The 20,629-nt window shown below is 34.1% G+C and overlaps 2 protein-coding genes across 4 annotated transcripts; one reads left to right on the forward strand and one right to left on the reverse strand.

Annotated features, from left to right (window-relative positions):
- Positions 1 to 568: 568 nt before the first annotated feature.
- On the reverse strand, positions 569 to 10,337 carry LOC141659565 (clathrin interactor EPSIN 2-like). Of its 3 annotated transcripts, none has more exons than XM_074466494.1 (14): positions 10,180 to 10,337; positions 8,584 to 8,722; positions 8,404 to 8,455; positions 7,440 to 7,519; positions 7,288 to 7,366; positions 6,898 to 6,981; positions 6,638 to 6,783; positions 5,607 to 5,975; positions 5,359 to 5,397; positions 5,146 to 5,238; positions 4,813 to 5,066; positions 3,046 to 3,254; positions 1,763 to 2,582; positions 569 to 1,650 (listed from the first exon to the last, which is right to left on the reverse strand). In XM_074466494.1, exons 2-14 carry the CDS (start codon positions 8,616 to 8,618, stop codon positions 1,025 to 1,027), a joined length of 2,886 nt encoding a protein of 961 aa, XP_074322595.1. In that variant the 5' UTR covers positions 8,619 to 8,722; positions 10,180 to 10,337; the 3' UTR covers positions 569 to 1,024. The 3 variants fall into 3 exon arrangements, with proteins under 3 accessions (XP_074322595.1, XP_074322593.1, XP_074322594.1); XM_074466492.1 differs by having other exon boundaries at positions 5,146 to 5,241; XM_074466493.1 differs by having other exon boundaries at positions 5,146 to 5,241; positions 8,584 to 8,683; positions 10,180 to 10,336.
- A 5,887-nt stretch (positions 10,338 to 16,224) lies between these two features.
- On the forward strand, positions 16,225 to 19,964 carry LOC141659566 (mitochondrial import inner membrane translocase subunit PAM16 like 2-like). The gene is made up of 4 exons (XM_074466495.1): positions 16,225 to 16,376; positions 16,549 to 16,636; positions 19,212 to 19,342; positions 19,614 to 19,964. The coding sequence occupies exons 1-4, from the start codon at positions 16,374 to 16,376 to the stop codon at positions 19,737 to 19,739; spliced, it is 348 nt and encodes a 115-aa protein (XP_074322596.1). The 5' UTR covers positions 16,225 to 16,373; the 3' UTR covers positions 19,740 to 19,964.
- The last annotated feature ends 665 nt before the right edge of the window (positions 19,965 to 20,629 follow it).

Raw genomic sequence — 20,629 nt, forward strand, 5'->3', positions numbered from 1 at the left:
ACTTGGGTACACGACACGAAACGAAAGTACACGAAATAAATAAATATTTAAATAAATTTATCAAAATTATATGAATACATATATCTTACAATAATATTTTACATATAATATTTACATATACAAAATAGATTCAAATTTAAATTTCATAAAACTTGACTGCTTTTATGACTTATTGACTTAAGACTCTAACTTATAAAATTTAATATTTAAATATATATTTTATTTATCTTTACTTTTATTATTAATTTTAAATTACACGAAACGTACACGAAATGAAGGTACACGAACACGAAACGAAACGAATCCTTAACGGTTCGGGTTTGGATTAGACATTCATGACACGAAACACGAAAGTACACGACACGAAAGTATACGAAACGAACAAATTGCCAGCTCTAATTAAAACCACTTAAACTGTCTTGGTACTGCAGTTTAAACTAATGATCCTACTTCACATTCCATTACATTCACCCTGGCCAAACAGAACAGCAGAGTAGATGGCAGGGCTACAACTAAGAGAAAATGAGAGAAGAGTTGCATGCAATTGAACTTGGCCACAAAAAATTACTATCATTCAAATTCTGAGTTGCTAGATTATACATCTACATTAAATTTCAAAAAGAGAAAGAGATTGAACTGTCATATGTTTATTGTCAAATCGACAATCAAGTAATCACAAAAGAATGTTATATATGGACAGGAAGAAGAGGCAACCTGGTATTGGTTGCCCCCATGATATACAAACTTCACACCATAAAGAACTCCTAAATCCAGAAATCATGCTTTACCACGACTGAGAAGATTTAACTATAGGTGATAAACTTAGATTTTTTGTAAATGTCGGCCTAAAATATACACTACCAGATGTATTCCTAAAACTTTTATATGATAACTAAACCATATTAATATGCGAGTACTCTGTTTATGCAGGGGGCGGAAACAGAATAGCTTGGACTCTTCACTATTTTTTGCAAAAAACATACCAAGTACCTTTTACTGAATTAAAATAATGAGTCAACACTCATCAGTGACCACCATTATACGGTTGTTGACCAAAATTTCCTGTTCCCATCACAGGATTATAACCTCCAGGCAAAGAAGGTACCTGGGAAAATCCTGTTGGTTGTTGCTGCATTAGAACCCCTCGCCCCATACCCATATTCATTCCTGCACCCAAATTCATCCCCATACCCATATCAATACCCATACCACCAATAGGCTGATTTACTCCGTAACCACCTCCCATAGGCTGATTTCCTCCATAACCACCTCCCATAGACTGATTTACTCCATACCCACCTCCCATAGGCATTCCCATGCCCATTCCAGCGTTAGGACCACCACCCATGCCAATACCTCCTCCAGGAACACTGACCATGCCCATTCCCAAGCCTGCACCACGAGCACCGCCCAGTCCCATGCCTGGACCAGAAACACCGCCCATGCCAATATTCATACCTGAAGCAACAGGGTTGGGGCCACCCCGAAGAGCACTGGCACCTGCTCGACCTATTCCACTACCAGAACCCATGGCTTTCCCCATAGTAACAGTTGACATAACAGGAGTTTGACTAGGTTTTTCCATCCTCTTCTCTTTGCGATTTATGGCATCAAAATCTACTCCTATATCATCCAATGGATTTGCTTTGGCTGCATTTTAAGATAATTAGTATTGTTAATAGTCATCATGAAGATATTCAACACAACAGAAATCATCAAATTAAAAATTTAAATTTAGAGTTTTTTTTTTTTGCAATCTCACGTCCAGATATATTCAAATTGACAAGCCCGCGGTTTAGAGTATCTTTCCAGATTGTGGATTTGGGCTCGAACTTGTCTTTTGCTGGTTGAGGTACGACAGCAAGATAATTTGTTGAATCCAAGGAAGCTGGAGCCATACGAGAACTCGATTCTGCTTGTTGCAGTTGAGGAGCAGGTCCAGGTGATCCAGAAGGACTTTGAGCAGCCAGAGATTCAACAGTAGATGCTGCAAATGCTGGCTGTTGGTTGAAATTCACATTATAATTAGGACCTGGATGAGAATATTGGCTGGGAGAAGGAAACCCTGCAGGTTGGGCACTGCTTGCCTGAGATGGGAAACCTGTAAAGGATGGATATTGTCCACTTTGATGAGGAAAACCTGCCTGTTTTGAAGTTTGCCCAGCCTGTTCCGCATAGTCTATCATGGACGATACATGGGTAACTTGGGGTGGAAAGCTAGTCTGCGATGAAGATTGCCTTGGTTGAGATTGGAAACCTGCCGTAGATGTGGGCTGAATGATTTGCCCTTGGAAGCTTGTTTCAGGCTCGTTGGTCTGACTTGCAAAACCTGTTTGAGATGCAGACAACACTGTTTGAGCTGAAAACCCACTAGGTGAAGATCCGGGTGGTGGAAGAATATCTGCTAAAATATCAGTTTCCCCGAAATCAAAGCTATTTTCCTGAAGGGTTGGCTGTTGCACCACAGGGTGACTTGGATTAGGATGGAAAGAAGACGGGGAAACATTTTGCTGTTGAGCCGAGAAGTTCTCTGTTGAAGGAATAGCTTTAAAAGGGGTATCACCAAAAGGGTCTTCAAATGGCTGCATAAATTTAATTTTTTTCAATTCATGTAAATAAAATACTTTTCTAAGTAAAGTAAGAAAAAGTAACTTGGAAGACAAGACAAAAACAAAGTTATGTACAGAAATATGACAACTATCCTATGGATTTTAATGACAATGTATCATACTAGTTGATCCTAATCCAAAAAACCATAGAATATCTCGAATTTCTAATTAATATCAGGCATTCATATAAATCTCTACTTCCTTTTTCTATGCATGGTAAATGTGATTCTCCATATACCCAGAAAAATATGTGCCCTTAAAATATACCTAAACCTTATTAACTTGTGATACAAATCATGTTCCCTTAGAATATAATAAAGCCGTAAAAGCTAAAATAAAGTCATAAACCTCAACTCCATATATATATTTATATATGCATATCTGGCAGAAAAATCGAAAGGCGGCATGTTTTCAATTAAAATGGCATCGAACACACCTGATTAGTGGATGTGGACACCTGATTAGTGGATGTGGAATCTGAAAAGAACCCATTTCCAGAATCAGAGTTTGTTAAGGCATTGGCTTCTGAGGTTGCTGCTGCTGTTGCTGTTGCAGTAGGCACAATGGTCAAAGAGGACAGATTATATGGGTCCAATGAAGAGCCAAAGAAATCCACTTCAGCACCATTTGAAGAAGGTGGAGCAGCTGCAAGTTGTGAAAAAAATTACACGATTTCTAATCTATCTATCATAAGTTTACTATCTTTATTTTGAAGAAATAACTACCGGAAGGATAGAGAGATTTATAATTTTAAATTTTAAACAATATGATGCTATCCAAATCTTAAGAGTTAGGAGTGTTACATGCTGAACCAAAAGTGTTCAGTTCTATATAAATTTTGATATGCGGAGATCAACCGTCATTTAGAAGTTTGAATTATGTAGAATTAATTCGTGAATGGAAAATGGTATTAAATGTGAGAGGCGATATAAATTTTGATATGTGAAGATCAACCCTCATTTAGAAGTTTGAATTATGTAGACTTAATTCGTGAATGGCCAATGTTATTAAATGCGAGAGGCGCAAGACCCTCCTGGAGCCTACGCGCAAGGTGCCAAGGCCAGGCGTGTGCCTCATCAAACTGAGGCGCGCATAATAAAAAAATTGTGAATATTTCATCAACCAAATATAAATATATATAGAAAAAGATTCAACCTCTATTGAACAGGCAAAAGTTAGGTTTTAAGCTATAAATCTCTCTCTGTCTCTCTCTCAGTCTCTCTCTCTCTCCCCCCCTCCCTCCCTCCCTCCCTCTATCTCTCTCTGTGTGTGTATGTATATATGCGTTGCGCTAATGATGTCAAGATGAGAAGTAACAGAAAATGGGAAAAAAAATAAGATGAAGAAGAAGAGTTAAGAAGATTAAGGAAGTCACGCCAGAGTTGCAGTTAGAGACTTAGAGGTATATAACGGAAGTCGTGTCTGGCAATTAAGCTTTATATCAAACTGTAATAAGAATGATTGCACTTTATTACATTTTAGCTTTGTGTCCACAAATCAGGCCAAGTCACGAAGACAAAAGCAGCAAACACAGGTCGATTTCGACATTTTCTGATGAGTTAATCTCGCACATCGCCAAACATAACCACTTGTTTGATTTGTAGAATACTCTTACAGATTAAAACTTTGGCAAATCAATTAATGGGATATTAAATTTTTTACAAAATGAAAATCAAGATATACATTACACCATCTTACACAGTCTGAAATATTATTTGAAAATATTTGGTTTTTATATTATCAACACAAATCATACCAGGATAATTAATAACTCAAACTAATACTATATCCATAGAACCATTCAGAAGTAAGGTTCGAGAGGGTGAGATGTACATAGACCTAAGACCTTAATCCTACTTTTGTCACCATATAAATATACTTCCGCTTTCTGAGATAAATCTGAAGTTCTGAAAAATGTTGAAAAGTTTAAATATACAGAAATATTTTTTGAATGTTTTCGAAAATGAACACATGATTTTAAATAGTCGTTGAAACATTTTAACCTTATCACCAAATAACTACTGCTTTTAGAACCTTATCATCAATCAACTACAGCATCTTGATAGAGACTGATGAGCTTTGTTCTAAATCATGCTTTAAACTACACTACCTATTTAGCATACACTAGTCTGCGAGTCTAGAATAAAAGAATATTCAAAGTATACATGTCTTGAGATTCCAATATAAAAAGTTAGTTAGTTACCTGTAAAGGGACCGCGTGGATCAAACTCGTCAAAGCCTTTGAATTCCTTTTCTACTGTAGCAGGAACAGAAGCTGGAGGAGAAACAGAAGCGGAAGAATGTGCTGCAGGAGGAACAGAAGCTGAAGGATGTGCTGTAGGAGGAACAGAATCTGGAGGAGTCGCGGCAGGAGGGCTTGTTGTGGTAGTTTCCTGATGTGTCGTACTTGGAGGAGATGAAAATTTAGGGGCAGATACTGTTGAGGTTTCTTCATACCTTGTTAAAGATTAAGAAATGAAATGCATCAACAACGCACCAAGCCAAATCTAGGTGAAAGAAAAGCTAATATAAGTACCTTTCGCTGTGAGCTGGGCTACCAACCTCACCAACCGCCTTTTCATAACTAGGAGGCGCAGCAGGATCTTGCTCAGAATATTTTTTGTCATGACTTCTTCGAGCAACATTGGTAACAGAGAACGACAATAGTCAATACACTAAAATGCAGTACTCTGACGCTTTACAAATACAACCTCAAAGTTCTTAAACTTAAACAAGTCTCGGACTTTACCTTCCATCTTGTGATCCATCAGCCTTGCCAACACTTCCCCTGCAACAAGAAAAGCATGAAGTACAACATAAATTTTACAACTGAAGTTCTTTAAACCGAGATACTAGTTAAATAAAAGCATTTAACTCATCAATGTTGTGCTACTAAATCATAAACTTCTAATAGTTGTTCTTGGCCCATATAAACTCTAGTGTAAATCTAGTATTCAGCTTGGGAAATACTAACATTAAAGTAAAAGGAGGCCATACCTAGAAGAATATTGACCATCGTCCTCATATGAACGGTCTCTGTCTCTATCAGAGCTTCTGCTTCTAGGACCATAATTATAGTCATCCATGCTTGGACTTCTCCCCCGAGAATCATCATCCCTATAACCATCTCGGCCGTAGCGCCCCTCATAATCTCTAACATATCGATCCCCATAATCTCTTACATACCAATCCCCGTCACGACTGTTGGAATCCCCATAGCTACCATATCTGTCATTGTCTCGGGAGCCCCAGTCTCTCTCTCGTCCATATCCGTTCCGGTCTTCGTATTTGACTCCATAACGACCTTTATAACGTTCATCATCATATCTTTCACCATACATGCCTCCCATTGATGGGTTGCGGAACCTTATCAATAAAATAAGCCATCAATACAAATTCTACAAAGTTTATGCAAAAAATATGGCTACCTTACCTTGGATAGTGGATACACTCTTAAATAAGAATTAGGCTTATATATACCAATCATTGTAGTTGTCCAACTCACATTTATTGTATTGTCCAACTCACATTTATAGTATTCATACACATAATTATATCAAACAGTAACATCCTCCAAGAATTACATGCAAGATGATCTAGGCTGCCTAACAGGGTCAGGCAAAATCACAACTGCGAGGAGAAAACAACATGATACCAAAGACTGGACATTGATTCTGCATAAAAACATATACTCCGGAAGAAATATTATGAGTCATTCATACGCTTCAGTTTATAAGAAAACACCAACATCTTTACTGATTTAGCTACTTGAAATTTGCGTATACAATTTACTTCAAATTGCAATGTTGAGTTTCATAATTTAAAAAGACTCAATTCAATTATGCTAAAAATTAAAAGATCAAGCAGATATGATAACATTTAACAAAAGTACTACTAGAAAAACAAAAACAGAGTAAATATGCCTCCATCTTTAGCCTTTTGTATAAAATTAAGCTACATCTCGGAAGAATGTGTATTTAAAATTCGTGACAATTTTAAATATAAAAACATTTCAACAGAAAACTCACTTCTCCTTGTTAGCAGCAGCCTTTTCTCGAACTTCTTGTATTCTTTCTTTATTATTTACTAGTGCTACAAGAATCTGGGATTTTTTTCTGACATTGAGTCCCTGATCCCTCCCACCAGAGTCAATGTATTGAAAACCGGACAATGTCTGACAAGAGGGGAAAAACAAAGCTTCCTGCTTAGTAGATTTTGAAGGACAGGGAAAAACTAGGAAAAAAAAGAGGGTAGCCTGAAATTGTAGTTCTAAAGAACAGAAAGTTACTGATATCTGGTATCCGTGTTCCTTAATTTCATCTATAACACGCTCTGATCCGTTCGCAACTAAGTATTCCAAAATAGTCAAAGCCTAGAACAAAACAAGAAAGATTATTAGTGCACATGGAAAGCAAAACTACGGGGTTAAGCATAAAATTAGTGCTCAATATATGAATCGAAGGATCAATTACTGTTTTTGCAAATTTGATCTTCAACAATTATATAAACCTCTCTGTTATTTACTTGGTAAATTTACAATAAAAAGCCTAAGCATGACACTTTTGGTATCTTACGGGTTATACAGATGACAGACATGTGACAAGTTTGATGCGAGACCTTGCAAGGGCAAAGCCAGGCACCCATAAATGATTGGTGAGCAAGTTATATAAGCGCAAACCTTGTAAACATGTCGCCAATTCTTTCCGGTATCATTTATACGCTTCCAGATAATCGACATAATTATCTGGTACTCGTGACTGCAAACATTATCGAAAGTAAGCCAAATGCAAGATTTGGACCAACTTTTTATTTAAAAGAAAAAAATCTTACTAATTTCTTGTTGCCTGAGCAATGTCAGCAAGACTCGATCCATGAGGACCCCAGGGCTCATTGCTGGTAGCGTCTAGAACCTACAGATAAATTAACAAGAGAATAAATAATAAGTTTGTAGTCTAAAGATTTTCTCTTCACAACTTAGCAGCACATGTTAGTAGTAGACTTTAGAACTACACTTAGCAGCACATGGAGTAGTAAGGACTACACTTGCCCATAATATTAATGTAGACCAAGAAGGCAAATCTTAAACCTAATCTGTTCTATCTAAACGAAAGAGCCTTCTATACTTGATAATGTGATTAAGCGCGTCCTTCAATACTTGATAATGTAATCAAGCAACATGTGCAAACTCGATCAGTGAATTAATAACAATAAAAATTAGACCAACAAAAAAAAAGCCGCACTATACCTGGATAGATTCTAGAGTTAGGTTACATATGTAATGGACCCAATTTTACTGCAACGGTGCAACCAGTGAGGGAACCCTTATCGGCCAAGATGACTTATATTATTAAATCACAGCACTAAAACACACCCCGTTTTGACCACAAATCATATTTTCCATTACATAATTATCACCAAGAACTTTGATTGCAATGGACTCTGTATTCAAAATCAAATGCCAGATGTACATTTTAACTAGCAACTATAGAAGGAATATTGCCACAAATTTCAACTGCGGAATAAAATTAGAAGATGATGACTACAGGGATACAAATCCTCATTTACTAGGATTTCCACCAAAGAGGTTAAGTATTTAACAGCCAAGACTGCATACAGTTTGATAAAAAGAAACACGAGAATCTAGGAATTTGGGGACAAACAGGTTAAACAGATAATAAAATCATCTGAAAGTTTAGTAATATATGAACCAATAGTACTGCAGATATCCGTAGTATCCCAAACAACGAACATGTTGAATGCAAATTAAACTAGTATAGTAATAAAAGCCGCTTACCTTCTGTTCAACTGTAGGGACCTTAAGAACTTTCTTGTTTACCCCTCTCCTACTGCAAAGACATACATACACAGAGCTTACAATCACCAAAGGAATAACTAATAAGAATGGCCGAGCTTGTTTAATATTATGCCAAAAATGCTACAAAAGAAAAACGCTAGAGAGACCATTAAAACTTACAGATCCCGGACAGTTTGACCAATGGCCTTCTTCATTTTAATTTAATAAAAAGCGCCAAAGCTTTCTCAAACTGATTCAAATTCCAAATATTTTTGACCGCCTGGAAGTAATGTACCCAATATGATCAATCAACGATGATCTAACAGTTTAAACCAAGAGGATCATTAACATTCATCCTTGTTTCAAGAATTAAGAAATATCAAACTATACTGTACTTCTAGCACAACACGTAGTCACGTATCGACTGAGCACGAGTTAACTAATTATGCAAAAGAACATTGCAATAAATAAGCTTTAAAACTCGATAAAAGAGTTTAACTAATTTCGCAAAAGAACGGAACAATTAACTAATTATGCAAAAGAACATTGCGATAAATAAGCTTTAAAACTCCATAAAAGAGTTTAACTAATTTCGCAAAAGAACAGAACAGTTAACATTCATCCTCGCTCTAAAAAAAATACAAATCAAGCTATACTCTAGCATAAGGCCTATCATGTAACCACAAATTAATTAATTACGCAAAAGAACATTGCGATAAATAAGCTTTAGAACTCGAAAAAAGAGAGTTAATAATTACGCAAAAGAACAGAACCATTAACATTCATCCTCGTTCTAAGAAATACAGTTGAAACTCGATTAAGTAATACTCCTTAAAGTAATAACCTCTCAAATAATTTTTTTCCGGTCCCAACATAATGGACACAGTGTATTTTTACTCCCGATAAAGTAATAAACTCGTTAAGGTAATATTTTTTTCTCGGTCCCAACCCTATTATTTTAAAGAGATTTAACTGTACAAATCAAGCTAAACTCTAGCATAATGCCTATCGAGTAACCACAAATTAACTAATTACGCAAAACAACATTACGATAGTTTAGCTCCAAAACTCGAAAAATCAAAAAATCAGCTAATTGTGCATCCAAACGCAATACACAACACCGCATTAAAAAACACAACCTAACAATCATTAACACACAGCATATGCATAATCGAATTACGAATCAAACAACGATGAATTCGATAATCGCAGCGAAATCGTAATCTCAAAAAATAGTGCAACTAATTTCGCAAAAGAACAGAACAATTAACATTCATCCTCGTTCTAAAAAATAGTACAAATCAAGATAAATTCTAGCATAACGCCTATCGAGTAACCAAAAATTAACTAATTACTCAAAACAACATCATAATAACTTAGCTCCAAAACTCGAAAAAACAAAAACATCAGCTAATCGTGCATCCAAACGCAATACACAGCACAGCATTAAAAAATACAACCTAACAATAATTAACACAAAGCATATGCATAATCGAATTACAAATCAAACAACGATGAATTCGATAATCGCAGCGAAATCGTAATCTCAAAAAGGACAAAAACAACGATCAAACACTTGAAGTGTGGCATATAATTGAATAATCAAACAAATTATATTTACATAACAATAATAATCAACAATTGAGACACAGATCATCAACAAATACGATTAAATCGAGCTGAAAATGCAATATATAATGGATCGAATAAAAATGAAATATATACACACACGCATAGAATGATAGATACAAATCTACAAAATTTAGAGAGAGAAACCTTGTGAGATTGGAAATGTAGAGAGAGAATGAAAAATGTGCAGGTCAAATTATAAAAAAAAATTGAATTGATGGAGTTTTTTTGGCTTGAATGAACACGAATTAATTGAAATTTCAAGTATGAATATGGTTGCACAAAATATATTTGACTTGCTTTTGATAATTGATAATTCTTATTCTTTGTTATTTTCAACAAAAGCCACCCTATACATAGTTTAATATATTTTATTTTTATATTAAAAAATAGATGTAGAATGTTTATAATGGGTGACAATTATGGAGGGCTCCTTGGATAAAGATTTGCAGAGAACCCTTATTTAAAAAATGTAAATACATAATTTATTTCATTTTTCATGGGTGAAAAACAAATTTAGCCTATTTTTACACAAAATTGACAAAAATAACTCATTTCTGAAAGGTTGGTCAACTTTAGCCGATGGGATACCCAACTGTCAGTGGAGTATCCACTTTATACAAGATACCCAACTGGCAGTGGAGTATCCCATATATGAAATACCCAACTGTATGAAATACCCAACTGTCAGTGGAGTATTTTATACAAATTGGGATACCCAACTGACAGTGGAGTATTCAATCGGCCAAAATTGGCCACTTTTTTCAGAATGACTATTTTTGTTAAATTTTTTCAAAAATCTGTTATTTTTGTCATTTTTTTCATTTTTCATCATATATAGTTACAAATTTTAATTACCAAATTAAAAACGAATTTGCACATTATTTTTATTTAAAAATCATTGAAATTTGATAGAATAGTTTAAAGTGGTTCCGTAGTGAAATCACAGTAAAATCACATTTATCTAAAATTATTCCACAGTATAATTAAATTTAAAATCATTTATTTTTTTTTCAAATTTTAATTGTTAAACATTTTATTATATTTAAATATAATTATTATTCTAAATTAGCAACGAATTTGATGAAATTCTATAATCTATGGTTCTCTATATAAGAGGTCCTCTCTTGAAAAAAGACATATTTATAATATATAATTGAAATAAATATTTTGGTATCTATAAAAACTAAATAAACAACATTCGTGATAAATAATTAAGTAAATAAGTTTTTTTTTACAAACAAGGAAAATTTTATTAAAACGATAAATCACTCCTCAACACAACAGTGACACTAATAGGAATAGGAAACCTATCGAAAATTCGATCCGAAAGAGAATATGACATGCGAGTAAGCTCATGTGCCGCCATATTAGCAGACCGTTTAACAAAATACAGAGAAATTGTGTTTAAATCCTCCAACATATTACGACAGTTTTGATACGGACTCGTGATTGCTATATTTTTAATGGAAACCCAATATAGATTGTATTTAGGCAGTGTTCTAAAAATTGGCCGATTAAATGATTAATCGGAATTCGGACGGGTCCCGTCTCGATTAATCGTTAATCGGGTCAAAGTACGGTTTTTTAAAAAATTGGTCAAAAGTCGGGCAGTTCGGAAAAAATCGGTCGAATCGGTCAAAGTTTAAAAATAAAAAAATATGTTTTTAAAGAAAAATTATAATTTTTTGAAAATAATAATTAACATTTAACATTTAATAATGAATAATAATAATATATTAATATATCGACTCTTTTACATAAAGAAACAATCGTATATTCGTATATCACTAAATCCTCTACACAAATTTCTAATTGAATTACTCTCAAATCTCTCACCGATTATCTGATTAATCACTGAAAGGTCCCTCCACCGAACAATCCCGATTTCCGCTTTTTAGAACACTGTGTTTAGGTCGAATATATATATTTGGAGATCAGTTTTTTCTTATAAAAAACAACGTTTCAAATATCGACATGGTATGATAACACATGTTATCTTATGGAGAGTTTGAATTCTGCAAAGGAGGCACGTGTTAACATTCTTAGTGCTCTAACCGAACTCAGTTCAACTCTTAGGTCGGTTGATGTGTTAGTTAGTATTAAAATGCAAATATATATATATATATATGTCATATCCTCAAAAATTCTAAATAATCAAAATATGTAATTCTTGATATTTGAGTGAGGTTTGTGATTATTGAATATAACTGTTGGAGGCCCATCTCGTTAGATCCATTTCTCTACTGGGCCGAAGGCTTACTCGATGTAGGCCCATAATAAATAATTCAGACCGAATAATCCTAACGTCTCCCAGCTTGGGGAAGAGAAAGATGAACATGACACCAACGTCCATGACCCCGGTTTCTCTCAACAAACACAGAAGAGTGGAGAATCTCGAGTTATAAATATAGGTTTCAGGTTTGTCAGTATACACAGTTTGATACACACAACTACATCTTGAACAAACACTTGTACGTTCATATCTTACCTACAAGCACCAGAGGTGAATCGGGAGTATAAACTCTCGCATTATTCTCATTGCAGGTCAGATCGAAGACCGTCCGTGCAGAAAATTGGTCTCAGCAAACAATGATCGTGTAAGAAATTAGGAGGGACGAAATTGAGCGATGTTAGAAGGGATGATCCTCGGATAACCATTGCACCCGTGGCTGTTGTGAACAAATTACAACCAAATGAGCAATATTCTTCTATTAGAGAGTTATAGTGATATTGGAATGGCGATATCTAGCCTTGGAAAGTTTATCCAGACAATAGATTATGGTTTATGCTTGTCCTCAGATTGTATACTCAAGGCAAAGTATCAGAGCTTGAAGCTGCAAAAGCAATTTGACTCAATGTGAAGTTCTTCTCATTGCTAGTATCATACTGGTTGGCCCAATAAAACCGTAGCATGCCGGAAATAACAGGGTTGAATATGAGAACCCGACTGACAATCAATCATATAAACCGAAATAGATGGCCAAACACGAGCCTTCGAGCAATGAAAGTGACAACAAGCGTCGATGTCAAAGGCTTCAAATTGTGAAACTGTTTCTGAATCTCCAGGATGTGTCATTAATGATTTTTTCTTCAAATGGAACAAGTAGAACTCCCTTAGAATGTGATCTTGGCCTGTAATCAATCGCCTTAATCTCAGGGAATCACAAGAAAGCTCCATAATCACAAGATATTCAAGGAAGTAATCTGAATATTTTTTTATTGATTAATAACTGTGCTTATGCAATAAAATCACATTAAACAACATATTATCATGATGTTTTAATAAACAACATCGCCTTAATCTAGTAAGAATTGTATTTTTGGAGTTTCAGCTATCTGACCTACTTGCAGGAGTCGTAAAAATCTACATTCTTGTACACCTTATACTGCAGATGATTGATTCAGTCTTTTGTTGCCAAGTGAGACGTCGTCGACACCAACGAGTATCAAATTACCAGGAGCCTGTCTTGGAAATATAACTCATGTACAACGTCTGAAAACTGCACTCAGACTTGGTAGCATGAAATAGCGCGTAAGAGCGCATTTGAGGCATGAACGAGGGATCCCACTGCCTTGAAGCTGAAAATTTCCAGAATTTTTTCTGAAAACCTGCTTGAAAAGCACCGGAAATGCTGTACAAAGTTAATGAAAAATTTGCAAGAAATTACCAGAAAAGCTGTTGAAAAATGATATGAGACGATGTAGAAAAGTGACCAGAAAATCTGCATAAAATTACCATAAAGCTGTTGGAAAATGATTAGAAACGATACAAAAAAGTTACCAGAAAATCTACAGAAAAATGTCCAGAAACGCTGCTGAAAAATGAGCAGACAAGGTGATGAAAAAAGACCAGAAAAATCAGTTGAAATGTACTCCGAAACTCAGTTGTTACCAGCTTTGAAATTCGACGAAAAAATGCACTAAAGAAACATAAAAAACCGCCAAAATATGCTGAAAATTACTACTCGATTTTCTGAAATTTGCGCTAAAAATCAACTGAAAATCAAAAAACAAACAGCGAGAAGAGAAAATATCATTAAAAATAAGACGGAGAAACTCCAAATGGATGGCAACAAAAAGATCGCAATATCGAAAACCATGTCGTGAATCTTGATTTACAACTTGGTGGAATTTAAAAAGATCCGGATCTGTTCCTATCGAAACGATCAAAGGTACATTTCTTCCGAATAAGTACGTTATTTTTGTTTAAGTGCATTTCTTCCGATTGAGTACGTTATTTTGTTTAAGTGCATTTTATCGAATTAAGCACATTTATCCGGATTTAGCACATTAATAAAACAAATAAATTAATTAATTAACTATTTGGGTAGTATCCTGAATAAAGAACTTAGTTAAACAAGTCTTTAAGACACCAAACAATCACATTCAGGGAGTTGGGGAAAAAATCAACCCAATAAAATGGAAGTCCCGAATCCGAATCGCTCGGCCCCTTAAATATTTAGGGGCAAATAAAGGCAATTCTGTAAGATATATAAAATTGTGCTGAGGTTGAATTCCAAAGATGCACACATTAAGTAAATTATGCTATGTTATTATATCGAAGAAGAGTAAATTCAAAATTACGCTAGGTTCAAAATCAAAAATGCGTAAATTAAAAATTATGCTAGGTTAAATACCGAAGATGCGTCAATGAAAAATTACGCTAGGTTCAAAACAGAAAATGCGTAAATTAAATAAATTACGCCACGGTCCAAAACCGAAAATACATAAATTAAATAAATTATGATAGGTTAAATACCTATATGCGTAAATTAATAAATTATGCTAGGTTCAAATACGAAAATGCCTAAATTAAATAAGTTACGCTAAATTAAATACCGAAAATGAGTAAATTAAATAAATTAGCCTAGGTTAAATACCGAAAATGCGTCAAATAAGTTAATTATGTCAAAGTTAATACACATGTCGAAGATGCGTAAATCGAACAAATTACGCTAATATAAATATTAAAGCTGAATAGACATAAAATAAATGAAATATGGATTGGAAATCTAAGAAACACAAAAATAAATTATGCTAAGTTAAAATTCGAAATTCTGAATCCAAACTGTTTAATCCCTTAAAAACTCGGGGACACAGATGAAGGCTACGCCGAAAAAATGCATAAAATATTCTAAATTATGCTAAGGCACGAAATTGCCAAAATAGCGTAACAATTTTTTTTTACTAGGGCACCAAAATAATCGAAACAACGTAAAATTTTCTTCAAATATGCGAAGACATAAAAAACCCGCTTAATATTAAAGCTACATTGTCTAGAGACAAACATGCCTTTTAAACTAGTAAGAGTGAACGAACACCTATATATCTATATATGGATTACTCGAACAAGATAGGTCATTTGCTCGTCTCCCTCTAAAATTTTGTCTCACGCACGAAAAATCTATCGAGGGGCAACCCGAACCCGAAGAACATAGATCATTCGTGCCCGCGACATATGGTCCGTGCAGAAAATTAGTTCCAACAATAACTATTGATTCTAAACCTTTTTTGATTTTAAGGGAAGTAACAATAGTCTTAAAACTATACAAAAATTTCCATATGAATAAATTGAAAATGAATTGTTTATAGTTCTCACGCGATTACAAAAATAACTAAAACAAATGTAAGAATGATCTGCATGTTCATGTCATTTATTTTTAACATATTAGAATTCAAAACTTCTCATATTGTTGAGTTTATTAGGAACCATGAGAGCGAAACTATTATTGAGTTTTTTCGGAGTGATCAAAATAATAAATAACAATGTATTTATAATTATGAACTCAATATAATATATTTTATGTCGGATATAATTTATTATTAATGTACAGTTTATTGCTCACCTAACTTATACACTTATATTGATTTTTGCCATTTTTACTCTTTTTCTTTAAAAAACATAATCAACTAATTCAATTCAGTTCTTATTAATTAATCAAAAATGGAGAATTAATCCATAAACTAGGAAGTAATATAATCAAAAATCAGACATATCTTAATTACTTTTTAAAAATTAAACTTATTAGTAATAATAGTGTCATTCATATTCATATTTTATTTGTAATGATGAATCAAATTTTAAAAATTGACACAATAAGATTTCAAAAATACAATAAAATTGACTCAATAAAATAATTTTAAAAATTAATAAAAAATTGGAAACTTGAGCAACAATTCTTAAAATAAGATAGCACGGGCTCTGTTCCATCTCTCCAATAATCTCTCTCTCTCTCTCTCTCTCTTCAATCTCTCTCTCTCTCTCTCTCTCTCTCCCTCCTTCAATCTCTCTCTCTCTCTCTCGCTCGCCGCATCTCCAAGCCGCCGTCTCCACCTCGATGGTACTTTGTTTTAATTCTCGATTTTCGCTTACATATTTATTTATAATCTGCTAATTGATTTTAATTTTTTAATTGTTCTCGTTTTCGCACTTTTAATTAATTAACCTAGGGTTTAGTTCATATTTTACCATTGAAATTATAATGCTTAGGAGAGATCATATTGTTAGTGCAGGCTGGAAAGCTTTTAGCTAATCTTATTGTAATTGGCTCTACTTATTTAGCTCGTGGACTAATCGAAGGCTATCGTAAGGCTCTCGCAAGTAAGTGCTGCCCAATTTTTTGTTGTTTTTGTTTCGATTAGTGATTGCTATTTTATTCGTTTCGTTTCGTTTCTCGTATTGTTTCGTTCTTGTCTTTTTTGATGATTTAGGTAAGGAATGTGTCTCAAATGCGTTTTATAGAGGTTTATAGATATATATGAATTTATGCGATACATTGTTTTAACTGTTATGAATTTCATTTGACCTTGTATTAAGGGGCGAGGGGGTATTTAATTTAGATTTATAACAGATTTTAGCAGATTAATAATAATCCGAGGATATTAAGAGATTGTTCATGTTTGGTTATCGAGTTTGTATCAAGTCTATTAAATTTAAAGAGTCTATAAAACACTATGAAATTCAACAGAATCCATGAAGCTAGACCCTCTTTCGGAATCAGTAGGTTTTTGAATGCCACCGGATTTTAGAAGGTTTTTTTATAATCCAGATTTAATGCCTTTTACCCCAAACTTTTTTCAAATCTTGACTGAGAACCATAGATTTGAAAAATGACTTCAATTCAGTTATTCGGTCAGGAACTGTAGGTTACTAGCTGAAATTAACAATGTTTTTGTGATTTTCTGTGTTTATAAGGTAGGAACTGCAGTGAACAGCGGTGGAACAGAGAGATAAAGCAAATTTGAGTTAGAAATCGGAGAGACTAGCAGAAATATATGAGAGAGTTCCGTAGTAAGTGAGATAGAAAGACGTAACTAGATAAAATAGAGATAGAACAGAGCTGACTTGTAGATGAAATAATTTTCTAGAGAGAGAAAACAGGAGAGAATTTGAGAGAGAGAGACAGATTGGTCAAGCTAAGTCCCATTCTCATATCACCATAATGCATAATCGGGAAATACATCTGCTACTTCTATTCGGAGACCTCACTACTAACATAAAAATAACCCTAATATCTTTACTAATAGCCTTCTGTAGTATTTGATAGTTCAAATAATAATTCTACCAGATTTACATATTTATACTAACAAGCACTTGTTGTGCTGTTTCTAACATTGTCAAAGTGAAGTGTTGTGTTGTCGGAAAGGGCCAATCATAAAGTAAACGCTAAAGTTTCAATAGACTTTACATTGTAAAGTATTGCGTGTTACTGGCTGGTGAGGTAACAAACACCACTATGAACTCGTTGGTCCTTATTGTATGCACAGGAAAAGATTGGAATACATGTTATTTTACAAAATACACGAAGTTCAAAATCATGTCAATATTAGGTGCTACATGAGTTCCTATAACACGAATTGGTTTTGCAATTTCTGTTAGTGAAGTATAATCAATAAATTCATGTTAGGTGGCGGTGGTCTTAAAAGTTAGCAAATTGCAAGTGCATAGATAAGGTGCAAGGTTTAAAAGAATCTGAGCATGTTTTGGTGTTATATTGCGTGACAAAATTTTAAGTAACTTAGAGCAAGTCCAATGCATAGTTATACTTGGTTCTGTAGCTTAAGTATAGAACCAAAGTTGCAGAACCAAAGTTGCAAAACATGACTCCAATGACCAATTATTCATTTATGCATTAGATGCATTGGAACAGACAGTTTGTAAAAACTTATGTCTATAATTTGTCTACAACACTATTTATAGTTATAATTATTTTTCTCACTTCACCAATCTAGTTTCTCTTTCGTTCATTTGAATTAAGCTGGTGCTTATTATTCAAGCGTTGGAGGCTTGGAGCACAAGTTCTGTTTTAGGCTTTTAGCACCAAAGTTCACTTTTTAGTTCCAAAATATAACAATGGCTATAGCCATTTCCATTAGCATTGGAATTGCTCTTAGAGACGGAATTCATAAAGCTTTGAGAAGTATAAGAGGAAACAATAAAACCTTTTAAAGGAATAATGGAGCAGCTGCAGTGATAGTCATTACAAATTTAATATTGATTAATTTCTGTTAGAAACGAATGGAGAGGGAAACGTGTTTTATGATCTTATTTTCTGATCTTATCTCTTACAAAGCATGAGTAAATGTTAAATTCAAATTCGCTAACTGGGCAGAAAATGTCAATCATAAATTATGTTCTCCTATAAGCAAGATAGATAAATGAAATAAAGGATTCTGATTAAATTTGTTTAAGAAGATTAATCGTAACAATGATGTGTCCATTTGTACAGAATAAGTAATATGTCTATTATGTAGATGCTTACCTGTGTTATTTGCACTTTTATTAGATTTGTCTAACAAAACTATATATATTACAAACTATGATTACATACTACAAAAATCATTTCAAATGACTCTTGTATTGTATTCGGTGATATACTTGGCATATTTTGTTACTGACACTTCGTAATGAATCTTTCCTATCCATCCCAACCTACAAGGATGTAATGGTATTCTGAGATTAATAAATGCTAGTCAAATAAAGCTGAATTTTGTATGAACCTTTTCCTTTTAAAATTTTATGAAATTATCAATTTTGCAATTGAAGATTGATGCATAGCTACAAAATTTTTATGGGAGCACGAAATATTTGAAATATATTTGCATAGACAATTCGTGGCATCTTTCCAAGTGCAAGCATTATTTTAGCTCAGTAAACTGAAAATGGGTATTGGCAGATGCCAAACATTCTGGTGTTGCTCAAGAGACATTGCAGAACGTCCGCAATGCAAGCAAAGGCATGACGGAGCAGGAGGCGAGGCAAATTCTTGGTGCATCTGTGGAGTCCTCCTGGGAGGATGTTTTGCAGGTTAGTTTGGATGATATTTGTACCAATTTATCCGACTAAAGAAAACCAAAGGGAAAGTTGATTTGCTACAGTTTTTTGGTTCCTTAAATAAAAAGAAAAAAACAGTGTTATAAGAAAAGATGATCTGGAAGCTCTCACAAATTATGTGATTGTGGTGTTCCTCCGTCTTCTTTAGTTCCATATTTGCTGTATATGTGAAGTTGTGAGGTCGTCTTTGATTTTCGCTGATACATTTATCCTTTCAATAATAGCGTAATCTTTTTATGAACAGAAATACAATACGTTATTCGAAAACAATGCCAAGGTTGGGAGCTTCTATCTTCAATCGAAAGTTCACAGGGCCAAGGAAAGTTTAGAAATGGTTTATAGACGCAAAGATGGAGAGACCGCTGGCTGAGAAAAATGAAACGTGGCTTACCTTCATCCTTAGTATGCCTTCTTTAATCATATAGTTTTCCATAATGTATAGTTGTTACGAAAGATATCGTAATAAATTAATTATCTAGGTGTAAGAAGTGCTTTTATATTATCTTTTCTGCACTATTTTTGTTATTTATCCGTCATGTTGTAACTGCGAACTAGATACAGAGTTTAGAATGAGATTCCAGTTTTTATTGCAGAAGCAATGAGTTGAAATATCTTTTTCATATCTTGCAAGAGTAGAACGCATGTGAAGGAACTTTCATTCAGCATCTGCATTCATCCATTAATCCATTTGCTTTTTCCCGCATTAAATTTGCTTGAAGCTTATATGCGTGATAGCATCATATTTTCTATGCTTTCTAGTACTTGAATGTTGGTTAACCACTAACTTGCCAGTATTAAGATTCTTGTAGTATCCACGAGCACTTAGCAAAGGCACAAAGCACTTGTAACAGTTTCAGCAAGTTCAAGTGACACTGAATTATTATTATGTAAATGTGTAATGGCCAGAAATCCAGCTCCAAAAGATCTTTCATGCACCTAAATGCTACATCATAGAAACTACTCGTAGTAACTACTCTGTAATTGTTCAGTAATGCTCCATCATAGGAATTACTCCGTAATCCTCTTTTCTAGCAACAAAACAATTAACATCCAAAACTTCGAAATGATTTGTTAGATCGAAAAGCTGGTCTCTATACATTAGAGCCACAATTTATTTTCTCTTGAAAGTAAGACTTTCTCTCTGGCGAAAAAACGAGCAAAGTGAGGTGTTTGATCCTTCAAACAGCCCTGTATATATTAGGTCATGCTCGCAAAAGGCTGTCTCTGTGTGTATATATATATATAGCTTAGAAGATTAGG

Source organism: Apium graveolens, chromosome 5 (genome assembly GCF_009905375.1).
Source record: "Apium graveolens cultivar Ventura chromosome 5, ASM990537v1, whole genome shotgun sequence".
NCBI classification, from domain to species: Eukaryota; Viridiplantae; Streptophyta; class Magnoliopsida; order Apiales; family Apiaceae; genus Apium; species Apium graveolens.